The sequence below is a fragment of the Galeopterus variegatus genome, unplaced genomic scaffold (genome assembly GCF_000696425.1).
Source record: "Galeopterus variegatus unplaced genomic scaffold, G_variegatus-3.0.2 Scaffold232, whole genome shotgun sequence".
NCBI classification, from domain to species: Eukaryota; Metazoa; Chordata; class Mammalia; order Dermoptera; family Cynocephalidae; genus Galeopterus; species Galeopterus variegatus.
Window position 1 is genome coordinate 603,311 of NW_007726343.1, and position 21,659 is coordinate 624,969.

The window sequence follows — 21,659 nt, forward strand, 5'->3', positions numbered from 1 at the left end:
AAAAACCCAAGGCTTTACCTTTAGGAAGTTATACTTAATAGAGATGTAAATAAGACATGACAATGAAAAGCCAAAAGTTATAAATACCAATATATTGCTATGGGAATTTAGTGGAAAGGAGATTACTTCCCACTATAAGGATGAAATGGGTTTATAGTACCTTTACTGTTTCTTGTTTTTCCTTCAAAATTCATGAGAAGTATACATTCTATTCATAGCATAGGAATTCTTGTCCACATAAGAAAAAGGTGTTAAATTAATGACCATTGAATAAATTTGACATTCCAGGAAGATGTACTTGTTTATTCAGCAGCAAGTCTTCAGCAAATCTACTTTTACCCCATTTCAGTAGGCATGGTCCTAGATCAATAAATTATATCTGCCCAATGCATTTTTATTGTCCACATAGGGAAATTGCTTGAATATATGAGTGGCATCACCAAAATCAAGGTCACCTGGATTAACTTTATAAATATATATCTTGGAGGGGAGTGAGGAAGAGAAAGTAGTCATAATGATCAGTTTCCAGGTATTTGCTCAAACTAAGATCTTGCCCGACAAGTTGCTTGACCATTTGTCTAAATGGTTGTATTACATCATCACAGAAGTTGACAAATTATGCACTGTTCAGTCTTCAAAATGTTCATCTAATAAACTTTATAGACCAACAAGTGAGTCAGACTCACAGGGTAGGAAGGTCATGTTAGAGTCAGGACTGATGCTGGAGTTACCCTGCTTTAAAACATGTCCAGTGAAAGAGTTACCACAACACAGGATACTACTAATTGTGTAAAGTTAAACGAATACAGGGTTTTTAAAAAAATATAGATTGTATAAATTAGTTACAATTTTAATAAATTAATTACAATTTTAAAATTGATATTGGAATTTAAAAATTGTTGAAACAATACACACATAGACCAAAAGTCTCCACTCCTATGCCCTATATAGCATGAACCATATTCACCACGTATTTTTCCAGATATTTTTCTTGCACTACAAGCATGGACATATGTATCTTTCATTTCATTTATTTATTAACAAAAAATGGATAATACATATTGTTCTACAACTTGCTCTTTTCATTCAATATATAGGGACAACCTTTTCATGAGAACCTCACATTTTATTTAACTATGATCCAGTTGATAAACATTTAGGTTATTCCCAATTTTTTAGCTCCCAAATGCTAGCCTTTTCATCCGTTGTGCACTTCTAATTCATGAAGTGATTTGAAGTATCACTCAAAAATTTAAAACATCAGTATAAACCTCTTTCACATACAATAAAGTTTATGATAAACTGGTTCCAGTTTGGACATCACTGGAGAGGGGTTAATCACAAAAGATTATTATTAGGTGGTTTCACCCACAGAACTGTCCTGCTAATGTTTTTTAAGGATATTGTAGATCTGTTTCTGTGTACTTAATAAACCAGATTAACTCAAAAGAAAAAAAAAAGAGGGCGGCCTAACTAAGGCCCGTATCTTCAGGAACTTGAATAAAGATAATATCTTACTTTCAAATGAGTCCTTAGGTGAAAGGCAATTAAAAGTACTTACCATCTATCTACATTGAGTCATGAGCCATGCATGTTTTATTAACTTTTTGAACAGTTGTCAGTTGATATTCAAAGTAAGAGGATCATTGTGATTCACTCCTCTATTCCACAGTGGCTTTAGAATTATTTTGAGATGTAAAAAACTTTAACCCATGCTGGTTCTTTCTTGATGAAGGGAGTCGTTGTCATCACTATTATGTTACCATGCATGCTCTTTCAAGTAAGCTGAGCCACCTCTGGGCCACTGGACCAGAGTGGATTGGCCCCCAACAGTGAACAGACTAAACTATAGCTTTAGTCCAAGAATATGGAAACTGACAACAAATTATTGCTTGTGGTCTACTTCCAGTTTTCAAGTGCAAACATACCAAAGTTTATTTTAAATTTGAGCCAGTCAGACATTTGGTAATATACATCAAAGAAGAAGTAAAGGCTTCCCATGTTTATTATTTCAATATGATGTCTGTTCTAATAAAGTAGAAGGATGCATATGATAGACCATGTAGTAGAAATTCTCTAGTTCCACAGTTTGGCCTTAAATATATACATATATTTGTAAATTAATCCAAAACACATTGCCATGGTCCCAGATCCTCTGAAAGCTGATTGTTTTCCATCCTTTTTTAAATTTTAGAAATATGGTGGCCAACTGCCAGAACACTTTCAGATAAACAGTCCACCCCATGTATAAAAGGGACATGAAATCACAAATGTTCAAAAGCCACAGATCCTTATATAAATAAGTTAAAGTTAGTATGGTCTTCCGTATTAATTTAAAAAAAAAGCCATCTGTGCAAGGTGAATTTTGGTAAGGTACCAATTTTTTTTAACGATTGTGGATGGGATTTGCAACTGCTTTTATAGTGAAAGCACAGCTCAGGGATTCCCAAGATAAAATGCACTGTTTATGTAATTCTGTGACCATTTGACTAAATTTCTAATAAAACATTGGAAGGAATTCTTGTTATTCACTCAGAATTTACAATCAAACTTGAAAGAATTAGCTTTCAGTAACATTCCATTTCTACTCTTTTACTTTCTTAACATCCCAAATCTTGATTTCGTCTAAACCTTCTCTCACTCTCTGTCTCTCGCACACTTAGTGCACGTGTGTCTGTCTGCCTCTGTCTCTCATTTTTTCTCTCACACACACCCCACCATCCACATTTTGTCAGAACTGTCTTGGGTAAGTATATCACAACAGTGAGCAAGACTAAACGCCCAGAAAGGATTGAAAACACTGCGTGAAGAAACAGCACACTGGAAGACCTTGCCATTGCAGATCTAGATACTGTCATGATGCATCCTTATTTTAATTTTAATTTTACTATTTGCAAAAATTTTTTCCCATTAAGCAAATAACCTCTAAAACTAGTCTGTCAAGACCTTAGAGGTCAAAAAGTCAAAAGGTCTGCTACTCCTTTGAATTTTTGGCAGGAAAATTCCATGACAAGAAGGATTTGTAAATATTTTTTGTCATTTCCCCCCAACCAGTGTTTTCAGTCAATTAAAATTTGTAGTCCAGGCCTTTTCCAGCTTGAAGCCACACCAGCGTCTGTGATGAGCAGTGACAAGAAGGATTTGTAAATATTTTTTGTCATTTCCCCCCAACCAGTGTTTTCAGTTAATTAAAATTTGTAGTCCAGGCCTTTTCCAGCTTGAAGCCACACCAGCGTCTGTGATGAGCAGTCCTTCTAGTTTGTGCAGTCATTCATTATCTCCATTACCAAACGGAGAATAGAGGACAATTACATTGTTTGGACGAATCAGAGTGTTAGGAGGAGTATTTGTCATGGTGGCAGAATGCGGCACCTGACAGGCAGCGATTGATGGCCAGGAATGAGTGTGAGTGGCCAAAGCAGCCTCATAGGATGCAAATTACTGACTGTGGATTCCAATTTATCCTGTTCATTTTTCTTGCCCGTGCTGAAGACCATTAGTGGTTTTTGAAGCAGTGAAGGGGTCATTACTAATGTGGGTAGGCTCGAAGCAGGAGGGGGAAGGTGGGGAAAAGCCTTCTGTAATTACACAGCTTTCAGGAACAGGCTGGAGGCCCTAGCCAAAAAAGTGTCAACACCTCGCAATCAGAAAAATTTATTTTCATTTTATGCTTAACCCATATTAACTCAACATTATCATCTTTCTTTGTTAACATTTGCAGAATATTAAAAGCCTGGCTTCTATGTTAATACAAATCTAGTTAACCCCTTTTGCTATAGAGGGGATTTTGTTTAACCTAATGGCATTTGGGTTTGCTAATAAGTAATCACGCACATTTCGGATAATGTACGCTATTATGGAAGATGAAATACCTGAAGAATAAAATCTTAGATGATTGAAAAACATTCATTCTCTCAAATACTGGAATGATTAGAATGCTCTGAATGGAATACTTTGTTGTTCCTAAAGTCACTCTTTAATAATGTTGATGGGTAATATTTATTACTAAAGGCTTTCTAGTTTATGAGCGACTTTGGCATGCTGGATAAAAGTTTACTTTTCTGTTTTACAAAACTAGCAAATTTAGAGTAGGTACCTATTTAACAGACGTGTTTTATAATTATGTACACACCAGTACAGTGTCTTTTAAAGTAAACGTACAATTCTGAAATAACAATCCTTGATTTCAGAATGAGAGAGGAAAGTGGATTGATACTGAGAAGACTCTTCATTATAAATGTTGGTGAATTGTAGTGGGAAGTAAAAAATTAAACACTGAAACCTATGGCTTTGTTCTCTCATTACCTTACTTTAAGGTAAAATGTAAAATTTCTATATGAAGCATTGCACATATCACCTGCTTGTGATGCGTGGTCATCGTGTGTGACCCAGTTAACCCAGAGCAGTAAACAGTAAAAATGAATCTTCCACTGTCCTATAAGAGTCAACATAAATATACTGTAAGTAAACTCTTTTGTAATTGAATCGGTTGCCATGGCTTCCAAAAATAGTGGTGATTATATACTATCTCACTTTCCAAACTTTTACTGTCAATAACCTCAGATTAACTAGGAAATAATGATTATATTGAGCCATTTCACAAGGTAACTTAGAGTAAGGGCTTTACATAGTTTTTCTAGGAAGCAAAGTAAAGTGGGCCTTGAAACTAGTTCCCTTAGGGCAACTGAAGTGATTGTAGATAACCCAAATTCTGACGTCATCACAGAAGTGCTTCACATCCCTGACTGATTTAAAACACTGAGTAATTTGAAAACCTTGCTCTTTACTCCTGGTGCTACAGTGTGTGGCAGGAACAGGAGGCTGCTGATTCAGGTTTCTAGATTCTCGCCCCTGGCCACATGTCTCAACACATTATACAAGAAATGCGATTAGGAAAATCAAGCCATAGACTAAAGAAATCACCAACGGTGGTTTCACTCTTAGAAGTAAGTGACTCTTTCTCAACTTCTGATACATTTTTTAAAACGTTTGTTTTCTCATTAGCATCCGTACCCTTCCGAGGAGCAGAAGAAACAGTTAGCGCAAGACACAGGACTTACAATTCTCCAAGTAAACAACTGGTGAGTGACCCAAAATCAATGTCTTTCTCCCACAGCTAAATTGAGATTTCTAAATAATTGTTTTCTTTCTTTTGTTTCTGAAACAAATGAAATCGAGGAGGATAACTTCTGTGTTTTGACTTTGAGGTGTGCGAGTAGTGCATAGGGAGAGGAAAAGGTAACCTAGGGAAATGGTTTTTGTAAGATTTATCCCCCTTCTCTTTCTCTCTCCCTCTTTTCTTTCTCCTTTTTCTTTCTTTCTTTTTTTTTTTTTTTTTTTTTTGCTCTTCCACTCCACCTCACATTTCCCATCTCCAATGCTTTAAGATTTTGTGGAACCAGAAATTTTGTTCAGGTCATTCCTGTTAGGAATAGTTAACGCTGTGTGTTTTTACACAGTCCTCACGCAGAGTTATCAGTTCTGGGAAGGTTTCTTTTGTCTAGGCGTTGAGTGGGGATGTAAATGCAGGTTTTTTAGTATCTCCTGATAGGAATTTATTCACCCTAATTTTTTTTTTAAAATAGGGAAAAAGGCTTCCCCATTTTTAGCTTTACAATTAAAATAGGGAAAAAGGCTTCCCCATTTTTAGCTTTACAATGTGGTAGATTACTCCTGTGGTGGTGTATGGACCATCCACCCTTTGTACACAGCTTAGAGGGTAACTGAGGAAAAGGAGGGGTAGAGGATTAAATAAAATGATCACAGTGGCCAAGAAATGATATAGGAATTACTTATCAAAATACTGGCCCAGGTTTTATCAGCAGCTTAATTTTGTTCAGTACATTCTTGGGGTGATGTTCAGATTAATTGAACTGACAGTTCTCTTTCAAAATTCAGGGAAAGTATTTGCACGGATTTCAGGCCTTATACAAACTTAATTACATGGAACTCCATTTTATCATTCTAATTCCATGTAGCAGAGGTTGTATTTACAAATGAGAAGTCTCTGCCTTTATTCACAGCTTTCCTTAATATATTTATCAAAGCAGGTTCATTTACAAAGTGCTCTATCTGTGGGATACAGGCAGGCAGACATTAACAAAGCTTTTAGGTTTATCAGGCTCGCTGCCTGATGAGCTACCCGAGGGTCAATTGATTTTGTGGTTCTGTGATTCATTTTTTTCTCATTTTTCTAGGATCACAATGAGAGACATGCTTGGAGAATTAGCCAGTTTGTCTGCCTTATCTGTCAGGCAATTTTTTTTTTTCCCAGGGAAGTCAAGCTACTTAAATTGGCCACAGGAACTGCCGTTATCTGACTTTAATGCACCCTATAGTGTGGATAGCATTTCAATTACACCAGTAACCAAAGCTTAGCTGTAGCCCTTTTCATGCCTAGTGCTGTACAGAAAGTGATGTGCCTACCTACAGAAGCAGAAAATTGAGTTGCCTTGCTTCTGTCAGGGTGATTAATGCAGAAATAAACTGCTAACCTGAAAAGAAAGGCAGAAAGAAAGGCAGAAAGAAAGAATAGACAATAGAGACTGAATTCACTTTAATTTTCTTCTAAAGATTAGAACTACGTACATTTAAAGATACCCTTTAGACCAAAAACTTGGAATAAAGGCTATAATCTCCAGAAGAGGATATGTATGTGATTATACGTTGATATGAGCCTCATAGTGTAAATATATATAATATATGTAAACATGTATATTCTCATTTATGTTTTTAGCACAAGTCATTGGTGGTCTGAAATAATAAAATAAATGTGTTCTGCGTTAATTATGGGAGAATTGTTTGCCCTCCACACTGTTATTGCATACTGATAACCAAACTGAGCTACTACATACATATACAATGGTCTTTGATGCAGTTAACATTGCTTTAGAATCATAATCTTTGTAAATTTTGGTCAAGTTGAAGGAGGCTGTGATGGGAGTTTTGAGAGAAATGAGTATTTCTATGTTGATATTTGCCATTGACATTTGATCTCATTCTTTTTTGAAAGTGCTGTTCCATGTCATCCATTACCTGTGCTTTTGGATGTAGTCATTACAGTAGAAGAATGAAGAATTTTTAGTATCTAAAGTCCTGTATCTAAAGACCAGCATTTCTCAGAATTAGACACCTGGCTGGAACCTGGAAAGAGCACCCTTCTTTTCTTAATTCCATTGAGCCCCAAGGCATGTCCAAGGAGTTCAGTTGGTGTGATATTTTAGGTTTCTTGTTTCTCTATTATTCAAGCTGTATTTGCCACAGAATGCTAAGGGCTAGTATGTGACAGTCTGTCACACAGCATACTTTACATAATATGGTATAAACATTGACACCTATATCTCTACAAAATAATTCCATCTTCCTAAGTTTCACAGTTCCTTCTGAAAAAACCTGTAATCCTGCCCTCAGTTCCAATTCTTAGTTAATGGCTACCATAACTTTGATAATAAGGTATGACTCATGAGGACAGTACAGCAAATACTTCTAAAAGACTACCAAGAATTTAATATAAAGACTGAATTTCTGGGGATTTCAAAATGAAATTTAAAAGAAAGCATCACTTATTTTAGTATGTTTTGAGCCTGCCCAATGCCTTGGTGAAGTCAGCTTCAAAGCAGAGAAAGCTATCCAACCGAATTTCAAAAGGCCTATGGTCACTGTTCTTAAGTGCAAAGTGATAAGCACTGTTCTTAACTGCTGAGATGGGAAGAGTGGACTAAAAACTATTTCTCCAGGCCCTGAGAGCTCTCAGTCAAAAGGCACAGGGGATGAGAGTGCAGTTCCTAAACCTTAAACTCATTTGGTCATCTATACTAGGAAATAATACCCACTTCTCTGGTTGAAACTAAGACTTTAGGCTTGTATGCTGCAAGGTTTGTGCCCAAAGAATTAGAAAAGTATAGAAAGCATACAAATCAGACAATCATGAAAGTCTTGCTGTTCCAATTCTGCTTCTCACCTCTTAAAATAGAAAGGCCATGCAAGGTCAGGGTGGTTAAGCAGCGCTGTAAAATAGCATCTATAGTAATAAGCAGTGGAACATGACTTCACGCACTTGACGAGAGCAATAAGCAATAAAAACAGACCTGTTAAGATCAGTCAGTGAAGATGAATTTTAGACCAAATAAGCAAAAAGGAAGTTTAGAAGATAATTAAAAGAATTAAAGATGTGTTGTATCTTAGAAGCCAGTGTTAGAAATAATCTTAATGGGCTTTTCAAATGTATTTGCAGTAGGGAGTTTGCAAAAAGCAATGATGCAATCAAACAGAATGTGATTTCAGGAAAGGAGTGGAATTTATGACACTAAATCATTTTTCCCTAGGGTTAGCTATCAGAAGTCCATATACAATCAATCCTTTAATTAACTTTTTAAAAAAAGATTATAACAAGATCCTCAATGTGTGCACTTCTCTGCCAAAGCTAACCACAAAGGGTAAGACTGGTTTTCTATGCTGGTTAGTTAGTGGAGAGTCAAAGCAGCTGTAAAACAACCAAAGTGCATGCATTGAAAGAAAGGAATAGCAAAGGACCAAATATCCTCAACCTGAATAACCTCCTCATAATGGAGAACCAAAGGTGGTATATATCTTGACGGAATACTCATTAAAGCTCTCAGGGTAATATAGCATGGCGGGGAAGTACTCAGGCTCAGGAATCAGACAAAGTAGTGTTAAAGTCCTGGTTCTGGGCCGACCCGGTGGCGCACTGCTACAGTGCGCCGCTTGGGAGCGCGGTGGCGCTCCCGCCGAGGGTTCGGATCCCACATACAGACTGGTTCCCGCTCACTGGCTGAGTGAGATGTGGTAGCAACACCGAGGGTTGCGATCCTGTTGCCGGTCCCGGTCCGGTACAGGCGCGACACTGAGGGTTGTGATCCGTTGCCGGACACGAAAAAAGACAAAAAGGAAAAAAAAAAAAAAAAAAAAGTCCTGGTTCTACCATTTGATAGGTGTTTGGCCTTCAGCAAATTACTTAACCCCTTTAAACCTTACTTCTTTCATCTGTAAAATGGGTGTGATAATCATACATATCTTGTATAGTTTTAAGACTTTAAGAAATGCTGCATGTAAGCACTCAGCACAGTGCTGGCACATACAATAGATGGTAGCTATTGTTAAAATGGTTAAATAAATGTAAAAATGAGAGAGAAACATGATTTTGTACAATTATATAAATAAGGAAGTCATTAGATAGCATAAAAATGGGAATGGAGGTTTCCTGCAGGGGGAAATAGGTATTAAATTCAAGGGAAAAAAAAATTAATACAGTCAACTTATGTGCCTAGCTTCTATATTAAACAGAGATAGACTTTTATAGTTTCTCAGATGATCATTTTTTGTAGTTCTTTGATGCCAGAGAGGTAAGATTAGGGAGCCCTAGGAGGGCTTCAAAAACTGTGAAGGTTAGCTATTTTGAAGGAAAGTTTTTGGGTATTAACACTCTGGAATTTTCCCAGGAGGCATGTTTACAAGCATTCATTGACAAAAGACAAAATTATTTTTTAATGAGGAGTTCTTGCTTTAATAATTTGTTGAGGTGTACTTATACATCTTTGACAGTAGTAATCATTGAAATATAGCAAAGTCTTAACTTTAACAATCCAAATCCCATAACTTAAAACTACTATGGGAAAAATCGTAAGACATCTCCACGTTCTCCTGTAACTTTCCTCAATGCTATCTCAGAATTACAATATTAATTTTCAAATTCCTATTTCCAGATTAATTTTAAAAGGAAGAAATACTGTACTTTTAAAAACTTATGTCATTGCAGTAATTATAGTAAACAATAAACAAAATCCACAAGGTAACTTACTGGCAGAGAAATTCCTATTTCCAGATTAATTTTAAAAGGAAGAAATACTGTACTTTTAAAAACATGTCATTGCAGTAATTATAGTAAACAATAAACAAAATCCACAAGGTAACTTACTGGCAGAGTACAGGAATGCTAGGAATAAAGAATTTACTTTCACGGTATAAGGCAGTCTCCAGGCCCCCAAATAAAAATGTATGAAGCTTAAATTTCAAGGAAATTTCCAGTTGAAGGTGGCTCAGAGAGTTCCTTTTTATAATAGCTGCAGTGTCCATATACGGCCTCTTAAATTGCGATTGACTATCTATAACGCTGTTTGTCCCATCTTCCCATCAAAATGGTCTCACAACAATTTTTCTAGTTTTAACAGCTTTTAATAATCGACACCCGCTTTATAGAATTTTTCATGGAAAGAGGCAGTTTTGCTTTACTTATTTCAATTTGGCCCCATTGATGAGGTTTCCTAGAATGTGTAGGAGCTTGTTCAATTAGGACTAAAAAACGGTGCCTAGAGAAAGCATTATCTTGGGGATCAGCTCCCCCTTCTAGACAGCCCTCTTTCCTTTCCCTTGAGGAGGGCTCATTAACTACCCAGGTGACTTGGTTTTCTTATGTGTGAAATGGAATGGTGCTGAGACAAACGGAGAATGAGTGTGTGAAAACATGTTAAAACAGGTTAAAAGTGCTCTGAAAATAAAAGGTAGCATTGTTAGAAGAACTTCTCAACCCTGATTAAAATATGGGCAGGAACAGAGTGGTAGCCTAAGGAAAGCAATCATTTTCCTCTGGATCCATAAGCCCAGATGGATTTGGGTGCTCAGATGCTTTTCTTTGCCGCTTACACTTGAAGGGCAATAATAGTGTTCTAGGTGGGTTTCAGGAGAGAGGGTCAATTTCAGGCCCTATGTCAGTGAATCTCCAAGCCCAATTTGAAGCCTAATTAGTAGGAGGCAGGGTAAGTGATAAAAGAGGTTGCACTTCTTTACAGCAAAGAAAAGTCATTTTCAAAGGTGTGCATGTTGACATTCTACTGCAAGGAGAACAGACATTAGGAAATATGTTGTAATACTAGGACATCAAGAGTAACCGGGGAATTGGGTAAAATAATTTTGTAGTAAACATATGGAATAATTGGCCAGTGGTGCAAGAAATCTAAATGAGGTACAGAGACAGCTGGACACTTTTATCTCAAGAGAGAAAGGATTGAAGGATAGAGTGATAAAACAGGGAGGTGGAGTTGAGATAAACCTAAAGGGAACAAGCCTGCTGGACTAAATATCCTCTCTCTGCTCAGCAATTTCCACCGTGGCCATTTGTTAAATGCCTAGCTGCCGTCTTCAGTGATTATTTCCGAGTTACATCTATGTTTCTGAATAAAAATCCATTTGAATCTCAAGTCAGACTTGCCAGGTGCTAGATTCATCGTCAGCATTTAATGTGCTGAAACTGCCGATGCTGAGGAAATGAATACAAAAAAAGCATGCTTTTGAACTCCGGTTTGGTGGGCTTGAGGTGAACCGCTTCTCTTTCAGATGGCTTTCCTATGTCAGAAAAATTACTGGCCATGGAAGGAGGCGGGAGATGCCAAGGGGTGCGATTCCAACTAGCCCCATGAGGTCTTTTGCTAAACCAGAGTGTTTTCTTACTGACTGTCATTCATGGGGTGAAAGAATGGGGGTCGTGTTAACAATTTCTAATCTCTTTCTATCTCGATACAGTTTCCAATCACTCTGTCTCCATGGTCATATTATCATTTCTTGGGGACCTGCAATTATCCCTGAGAAGAAAACCAAAAGGAGGTGGGAAAAGAGATTAAAAGACTTGGAAAGAAAAACACACATGATTAATGTTAAATAGAGGGATTGCCCTGAAATTTAAGTGTATTTCATTTTGCTGTGTCTACAGCAAATGTAACTGGGGGTGACCAGGGCATTGACACATGGCATGCTGATTTTGAATAAGAGGGAGTGCTACCATATTTTCCCATTCCACTTCCTGCAGCAGATTCATGAAATCTCCACAGTGACCTGATCATTGAAGATATTTATTATACCTGGGCAGCTGTGCCTCCAGTCCACTGCTGTGTGAGATCAGCATTTCTAGACACCTTCTATCTTGTAGAGATGAGAGTACCATTTCCAGAAATTTAGATTCAGTCCAAATTTGGGCAAGCAGCTAAGACTCAGCAAGAGCCTTTTAAAAGTGGTAAACAAAAGGAGTAGAGGAGGAAATAAAGGAAGGGAATGCTAGCCAGGGGACTCAAAGGGGAGGTTTGCTGCAATCCTTTACATTCAATTATACCAGCTCCTTTGTGCTTTTCCCTTTTGCTCTGCAAAGAAAGAATGAAATATGGTTTTCATAGCAAGCTGGCAGCATTATCTCAGGATGCATATTTCTTTGCTGGCTTGGAATGCCAATAAGGGGAGAAAAAAAGTTCCTCATTTAGAGGAAAGTACAGTGCTACAGAGAAAACACAAAACAACAAAAAAGGAATGCAACAAGTTTTTGAAACAGTTCCAAAAAATGCCCCTTAAAGAAAATATTTAAATGAGAACTTTTTTGAAGATAAAATTTCTCATGCTGAAAGTTACCATTTTTCAAAAGTCTCTAAATATGGAAAGAAATTTGGTCCAAAATGTTGATTCTTTTTGATATTTCAAGATTTCTTAGAATTAGTCCCTTCTCTTTCATTGATAAAGACAATGAACCCCAGACAAGTCCTGTGTTAGGCACAAGCCTCTACCTACTCTGCACTTCATTATACCAGCATTTGGAAGAGAGACAAGGTTTGCTCAAATAAGTCCTTTATCCATCTCAATTGGCATGATCTACATGGTTTCTCAAAGTAACACAGAAATAAAAGTCTATATTTCAGTAGGTTGCCTGATTTTAAAGTAGAATGATATTGATTTAGCTATTTATTCGTTTTTAAAAAAGAAAAAAAATGAAGATAATTCATTGAAAATATTACACAATGATACTATATCAACTGATTCAGTAAGTAATCCCAGCCCAAGTCACAGATGGATAAACTAAAAATTGTATTTAAAGAAAAAAAATTTTTTTTTAAAAAAAGCAATTTTCAAATTACCCTCCAACTTATTTCTAGAATGCAGAAAATAGAAAGGGGGATTGTAAACGTAATATTTAAAGTCTCTAAATCAGAAGCTATTAAAAGGAAGGAAAAAAGATAGATTAGAATATATCAATACCATGTTGTTTACTTTCTCTAAATTTCTTACTCTTAAGAATAAGAGTCTTGGTGGCCACACTATCTAAATATTCAGTCCTTTTTACCATGGTGATGCCTTTAACAGCAATCTTTTTTCCTCATTTCCATTACCCACAGTATTGAGTATTTTAAAAATACTTTCCAAAAATTCACTTTCAGAGAAATAAGTGCTTTATGAATAGCACTCATTCATTTATGCAGTCATTCACTGGAGAGCAGCCTTCTGAAAATTACTTAATTGAGAATCTGCTCTGTTAATGAGTAAATGTAGGTCCTATTAACCTCCTGATCTTGAGGACTTGTTTTGTTGTTGTTGCTGTTGTTTTCATTGTGTTGGATTTTTTTCAAGTATGCGAGAAAGAGCATCAGTTAGGTGGCACTTTGCAGTGCTTACCCCAGGAATTCCATCCAATTCATGGTACTTGGAACTATTCCCTTTATTCTTTAAACAAAGAAAATCATTTTTTATCTGCAAAATTATTAGAAACCTGGGGAGAAAAATAGAGACAGGATTAATTTTGGTTTTGTTTCTTTTTAATATTGCTTTCTTCGTTTTCCTGCTCATTGTTTTATTGTAATCATATTAGGTAACCTTGTTTCTGGTTTTGTTTTGTTTTGGGGCATGCATCAGAATCATTATTGCTGACTGATCATTCAGTAGAGATTTGCAGCTATCTCCCAGCCCTCATCCAGAATTGTTAATTCTGCACTAAGGTTGAAACACATGCAAGGTTCTTTCTCTTTTTCCCTTGCAAGGTAAACATTTAGAGATATGAGATTTCCAGTGTGTCTCTAGATACAGCTTATCCTTTTAAGTCTCTGCAGGCTGAGGTTTCAGGCTGTTTAATGTTGACCTCTTGAGTTCCAAACTTCCTTAAAGCCTTTAGATAAGCAACAAACTTTGGCAGAATTGCTCTAAAAGTAGGTGGAACAGTGAATTAATCCCCAAAGATCTGGATTCAAATCTACTGGTCTTGGCTTAATGGTTTCAACTCAATTCTTGAGGAAGAAATGGGTCATCCTTGAGTTAGGGTACATCATAAGAATGCCTGCCAGAGGATTTCCTTTTCCATTATTGATAGATCTCCTTTGCAGAGATGTTCCCAAATATTTACATTCTTTCACTTAACTGATACTGACATTTTTGGTAATTTCAAAGTTAAACTGTCCTCTGTTTCCAACCTAAGTTTTGAGTATCCTTTCACTTAAAAGTTGTGAAACAAATGCCAGCTTTCTTTATCTCTGCTCATTGTTTTCTGAAATTCAGAAAAGTACCATATTCATAAGAGTGGATTCTGATTTCAATAGTTGATGTATGATGCTACTCAAAGTGCATGCGTTGAAATGCATAAGCAGAGGGGCAAAGTGGTCTGTTGTTGCCTGTTTCGTTTTGCTTTTTGGGTCTGATTCTCATCACTTTATTTGTCAGTGCAGTTGTAAGTATTCTTGAGTGCCAGTGGGCAGATTTCCTCTTTATAAAGGTTTGTAGAAAGTAGCTACAATGGAATTTGGTCACAGCTGCTTTATTTCCTGTGTTACCTGAGGCTGAGTTAGGGTAAATTTCAAATACTTTCTTAGCCACGAGTTAGCCCGGTAGTCTTGGATCTTTGTGACTCAGTGTGGCTCTCAGCTTTGCTAAATATGCAGGTTTCCTGTTATCCTGTGATGTTCCCATGGATTCTGTGTTTGTGTTTGGTGGAATGGGCTGGTGTAGAAGAATGTGAAAGAGAAAAGTAAAAACTCCCTGTGGAGTAGAATAGTAAAAGTCATAGGGATTAACTTTCCTCGTAATTTTTTAATAATGAAATTACTAAAGCAATGTCAGTAAACAGGAAACAAGTGATGTGTAAAATAATTAGCACCAAAGGGAACATAATAGGTTACTTATTAAAATCCATAGACGGATTATATGACCCCATCGGGTCCAGGGACCAGAGATCACGTGACTCGCGTGCCTTTTCTCAGGTAAGCACCCCAGTGCACTTTGTCAGCTTGCTGGCTTCTGACACTAAATAAGCTTCAGGTATGATTTATTGAGTAGCCTTTTGACAGGAGTGAGAAACTGAAATCTTCTAGTCCTTGCTGAGCCTTGGCTCTATTTTCATTACCTTCTTCAAGTATTACATTTAGTCAACCGAGTTATGTGTAGTTCTGGGAGAATCTCTCCTGCTCCCAGAAGTCATTGTTCCACTCATAATAAAATTATGCTATCAATTTGCCACAAGAGAAACACTGGAGTTCACTAAATTATTGCCATGTGTTTTGCACTAAAGACAAAGTGATACCAATTAAAAAAACAACCACCCCTGGATTTTATTTTTTAGTGGTGTGTGGGGAGGAGCGAGACTAAAATCTGGTGAGGGAGGTCATGTCTCCCTTCTATACATTACAAATTTCATTTTCTTTAATTAGAAAAAAATCTGGTGAGGGAGGTCATGTCTCCCTTCTATACATTACAAATTTCATTTTCTTTAATTAGAAAATGACACTTGTGGAGAGTGAGCAGGGGTTTAAGTGGAGAAAGAAGAAAGAATGAAACCTGAGCTAAGCCCTAAATAATATCTCAGAAAGTGACAACTTGCCTCCCACAGGACTATTTCATTTGAAAGATTTGCTAGGTTATATTAGGCTTGGATAGATTTTCCTGGAAATGGGGCCATAACCCACAGACTACAAAATGCTCCAGTTCCAAAGCTCTTCAGATAAGTCAAATCCATGCTTTGGTTCCATCACAGCGGTGAATATCCTGCAGCTCTCACTTAGGGTAACATTTTCAGGATGCTGAGTCCCTAGGGATTTGAGCATTAGTTATGATATAAGAGTGTCATGTATTTAGATTATCGGCAGGAACTAATATCCTGCCACCTCAATTCATCTTCTACTAGATTAATTAAAAAATTGGCAATAATTTGGTCTCAGAAGGGAAACTTGTCCATTCTATACCCTAAATAAATAATGCCTACCAATTTACCATCAGATTGGTGATGAAGCGAATTGAGAAGTTTAGATATTACAAATAAGTCAAATTCCACTACCGCAGAAAATCTTTAGACAATGAAAGTATTTCCAGCTCCAGGCAGCAGTAGTTCACTAATTTTAAAAACTACTTCTAATGACACAATTTTATTAAGCAATTGTGGGCAGCTCCTTGCAGCGTGTATACATTGTATCCATTCTGAGGACAAAGAGGTAAAATTTCTTGAGAAAACTGGCACTTCATGGAGATATAATTTTCCCAGTAATACCAGTAAGTCATTAAAAAAGAAAAAACGAATGAGGATCTCTATTGCTAGACCTTCCTAGAAACTCTCCCATAGCCTAATAGAAACACTTATAAATAGACCAAAATGGATCCAAAGAGAAAATGATTCTTCTAGACATCACAAAAGAAAAAAATTAGATTGTGTTATGAGTAAGAGCCCTGATCTTTGGCTGTGTTTACAAACTAACTGACGGCCTAAAATAATTTCAGGATTGGTTTGGGATTTTTTTTGCCTTTTAAGTGACAAAAAGATTATTCAGAAACACAGTACTTAGCTCCTAGTAGGTACTCATAACTTTTTGTTGAGTTGACTTCAAATAAGCTAGAGAGAAGGCTGGAGAAGAAAATATACATGAAAGCCGATTATCGATATGAGAAGGTGACTATTCACATGCCATTTCTTGGAGAAGATTAGATTTGAGGTTAGTTTTGAATCAAAGGAAGGAACTGTTTTAGTGGTCAGATAGAAATAGTGTGAGAGACCGTGAAATAGGGGAATTGAGTAAAGGAGTCTGGGAGGAAACCTGCTCTCCTTTACAACAGAAAAAGATATTTGCACGTGCATGAGGCACAGTGACAGCAGCAGACTCCCCAGTCCACAGGGCTGCAGTGGGAAGCATGGAGAAAGGTGCAGCATTCAAACAAAGGGTGATGTAGGGTGGTGTGTTACAGGGAAGAGACTGGGAGGTCGGCAGCTTGGGTCTAATTCCAGCTCAGACAATTTCTGTTATCTTAGGCAATTTAGCTGTTCTCAGTATCTATTTCCTCATCCATAAAAGAATGGGGCTGGGTGATTTTTAAGGTCCTTCTATCTTTAAAATTCTATTATTTTATGATGCTGAGCTTGTGAACTGAAAAAAAAAATCAAGTCAAAGCAAGTGAGATGAAAGACTATTTTAACCATTGTATGTTGAATTGATTAGAAGAGATGGAGAGACCAGTCATGGTAGACTATAGTGACTTAAACTGAACCTGAATCAGAGATTTAGCTGTTAAAATGGAGAAAAAGAAAACCATTGTATCTCTATTGTTAAAAACTGTGGCAGATTTTGGTGACTAATTCAGCATGGGGTGAGCATAGAAAAAGGAGCTCCAACTCTGGGCTCTGTGCCTTGGGGAGCAAGGGCTTGGGGATTCTTTCCACAATGACAGCAGATTTGAGTGGGGCCTGATGGTTTCTCTAGGAAGATGATTTTGTTTTCACAACAGATAGCATAAAATAGAGATGAGTGCTGTAGGGGAAGAGGTCAGAATAACAGGAAGCCCTGTGGGACCGCACAAGGGGAGGGAAAGGTAGGTCTGAGGGTACAGATGTTATTCAAGCCCTGGGAGCAGATGAGCTCGTCCAGAAAGAGAGATGAGCCCTTGGTGACAGAGGGCTCTGGCAGGAGCTTAGGGGTCTGGGGTGACTCCACACTGATTGCTGTTATTTAGAGGGGCCCTGAAAAGGATCACTCCATAGATAGTCAGAAGGCAGAAAGCTATATGGAATAAGGTTTCAGTACATAGTTTAAAATCTCCAATTGGAAAAACCAACTAAGGAGGGGAAGAAAAAGTTTTACATCTATTTAAAACACAAAGTTCTTCATAAAAATGAAATAGTAGGCAAAGTAAAAAAGTCACATCTTTCTTCTTCTAAGTTTAGATAGGATAATAAAGGGGGATACTTTTCATGCCATAAATGTTCTGACTCAAATAGACATTCCACAATTTCCCATAGTTGTTAAAGTTAAAAATCTTATAAAAGTGTTTAATTACACTGTTTCTTTCTTTTTTTTTTTTTTTTCTTTATGAAATTTCTTGGCATCCTGCTTCCTGACAGGTCAGCAACAAAACAAAAACAATCATTCCATAATGTGTGGTTGTGGAGAGTATGGACCTTTTGCCGTGGGTGAGCACCACTCTAGAGTAGTTTGCTTCCACAGTGACCATTCATACACTTTTGTCTTGTCACTTTTATAGCAATTTATAAATTTTTAAAAGGTAGCCGCAGACAAAAGTGAAATACCATCTGATGAAAAGTGTATCTTATTTAGCTTTTATGTAGAAACTATGTGCTATGCCTTCCCTTGATCATTTTGGTAAGCTGTTTCTTAAATCCCTTCTTGCAGTGTAGATATCCCTATTAGGAAGAGCAAAAGCACTCACACACCAGGTCAAAGTTATATGTAGAGTTTCACAAAAAGCCATTGAATGTGCAGTCATTGAGATGGCCAGACCAAATGATTTCCCCACCCAAACAGTCATCTTCATTTGTCAAGGGTGACTAAACTGACTCTAAACATTGACATTTTGGGGGATAATTGTCTGTTTTGTCAATTCCTGACTACACAACAAAGGAGAAGTTGCAGGAATCTACAGGTATCTATAATTATGTTATTCAAATATTTAAATTAGTAGGACATTTGTGGTGGGCCTCCAATACCACATCTGAACTCAAAATGTAAGTTAATCAGCAAATCTTCCCTCCCCATTCTTCCGTTAGAAGATGTACTTTGCTTTAAAGCTCTCTAGTCTCTAAAGTATGTGTCTCACTGAAGAACTTATTTCCAAAGAGTCTTTCATGGACTGCTTGTTCTCTGTTGGTATTAACATGGAGCTACACCACAGTTATCTCCATCAAGAATTCTTTCAAAAATAAGGATATTCCTTGTCAAGTCTTCTTTTGGGGTAACACTAATACAGATGAATCCTATAATCCCAAACGAATCTGCTTTTCCATGAACTTGAAAAATTTCTGCAACGATTATCTTTTCCCCTTGAATGCAATGAATGAATCATCCTTCTTATCCATCTAGTCCTCATATATTTGGAATAATACATAAAAATTTTACAATTTCTTCAGAAAACTGGGCATTCATAATAAAAAATAATAGTATGACAGGTTGAGTCATTTTATGAGACTATGTTATTTTGTGTCTCTTAAATCTTTATTTAAAGAAGAGCGTTAAGTATATCAAATCTAGTCAATGAAATCATAATTATAGTAGAGCTAAATTTTATGATATATCTCTCATATGGTTCATAGGAACATATGCCTATCAGGACTCAATTGCACTCACTTGTTGATAATCCTGTGCTAAGGAAAGGAGATATGCTTGCTTACATCAACTTTACAGAAACTGTAAAACTAATTGAAGAAAAGTTTTGCTCCATTAAAAAAAAATGTACTTCCTACTCCTTGAGGGTAGAAACTATGGTCTACTTGCTGTCTAAGATCCTGGGTACCTGTCATAGTGCTTTGTACATAGTAGGTACTCACCTAATATTAATTGAATAAATGCAGACATGACGACGGGATATTTCATGTCTGTATCAAAAGATGCTCCTAAGGGGTCTTATGTGAGTAGTAAAAACTGTTCAGTGGTATTAACACTTCATTCAGAGGCAATAGGAAGTTTAAAATATAAAATGGGATATTTCATGTCTGTATCAAAAGATGCTCCTAAGGGGTCTTATGTGAGTACTAAAAACTGTTCAGTGGTATTAACACTTCATTCAGAGGCAATAGGAAGTTTAAAATATAAAATAATATTCCAGTCAGTTCTGGACAGTTGCTAATAAAGTGAAGCTCTTAAATGAGCTATATTAGATAATTTTTAAAAGTGAAAAAGGCCTTATAGGTAATCTAACATAAAACTCTCACTTTACAAAAAAATGAGGTCCGGAGAGGGGAAATGATTTTCCAACAGCAACCCAACCAGTTAGAGGTAAAGCCCAAAATTGAACAGATCAAGTCCCCAAGTCCAGAACTATTTCTTATACACCACACCCTATCTCCAAAATTCTTTCATTTTAATTATTAAATCATCTCAAAAATACATAAAAGGAACTATCTTAATTATACAATTAGATTCCTTTCTTTTCTATGTAATTTCATAGTGCTGTTATGACCTTGGTTTAAAGAAAAATTAAAGCTCTCTCTTTTCTTGATTGTTCTTATGTTATTGCTTTTATGAATGTTGTGAAAAATTAATTATTAAGACACTAAGAGTTGGAATTCTTATATCATGTTTTAAATAAATTTTATTAATTAAAATATAGTCCATCTAACTGGGTATATGTAATTTTTTTAAAAAATGAAACATTTAAGAAACCTCAAGAAGTCTTCAAAAATTTTACTATGGATTTGGATTTGGGCTGTACTTGTTACTGGGTGAATTTTTAATTGGAAACTACTGTATGTGAAGGTGAGGAAAGAGGGTTGAGCAAAAACATTGTAGGGCATTTACCTGAATTATCTAATAAAAAGAAGAGTTTCTTGATCTGAAAAAGATGATATTAACTGAAGCAAAGCTACCATTAAAAACTTAACAACCAGCTAAGAGTGGGAGCCACTACCATATTGAGTCTGTGACCTTGGACTCCAACCAATTATGAAGACCGAGGGCAGCCAGTGAACAAAGCAATTACAATGGGAGTCAAACTATTAAAGAGCCAAGAGTTCAGTAGCTTTATGTCCCTGCCAAGGTATCCCTAGAACACTATATAATAGGGATTGAATAATATTAACATTCCCTCATGGTGGTTTAAAGCAACTTCCAATATATTCTAATCCAAGCAGATTTTTCATTTTGATGACTAGGGGAGTGGTTATTTTATTTTTATATGTACTTTTGTAAACATTTAAATTGAAATAACCAGTAGCATAAAATTGCCAGTGATTTAGCTGGCTATGAACTTGTAACCAAATACACTTGGAAGATTTTTTTTTTTCTCCCTTTAGCTCTCAGGTAAATTTCACTGCATGACAGCGTTTCATACTAGGCAAAGCTCATACAGGAGATGAAAAAGCATGAAGCATAACAAACATCACAAAGCCAGTACAATTTCTTGTTTATAAAGAAAAAGAAGGGATATAAGCTAAGTGGAAAGGTGCCGGTTGAAAGATGTTTTAAATGCCTTCGAGTTAAAACCATCAGGGATCAGAAAGCAGAAGGCAAATTCTAGAGGCTAGTATACCAAGGGAAGAGTCTGATGAATTACCTAGTGCACATTTTAATTAAACTATCATCTTGAGATTTTTTTGTGTATTGATTTGCACAGTACTTAAAAAAAGCATCTTTCCCCCTACCTCCCTCCTTTGAATGTTAAAGCTTTGTGCCTTCATCTTGACTCTATGAAAAGAAATTACACATCTTTGGAATTGTTATGGAGGGGGGAAAAAAACAAATGGGTGGACATGTTCTCTTCTCCTTTTCAATATGTTTAAATTTCAACTGTTCATATAATTATGCTGGCATGTATTTTTTCCTGGCTCTAGTCATGCAGAAAAATTTTAAACATGAGAAATTGGACAACTCTAATGTGGTGTAAAATCTACTTACGCATTGTATTTCTTTCAATAT

General features: G+C 36.4%; 1 protein-coding gene across 4 annotated transcripts in view; it reads left to right on the forward strand.

Annotated features, from left to right (window-relative positions):
* MEIS2 (Meis homeobox 2) overlaps positions 1 to 21,659 on the forward strand; it is a 205,078-nt gene that overhangs the window by 142,109 nt on the left and 41,310 nt on the right. For all 4 annotated transcript variants that reach the window (XM_008566263.1, XM_008566264.1, XM_008566261.1 and 1 more), the window contains exon 9: positions 5,005 to 5,081. In XM_008566263.1, coding sequence (XP_008564485.1) covers positions 5,005 to 5,081 — 77 coding nt within the window. The remainder of the gene's footprint in view (positions 1 to 5,004; positions 5,082 to 21,659) is intronic.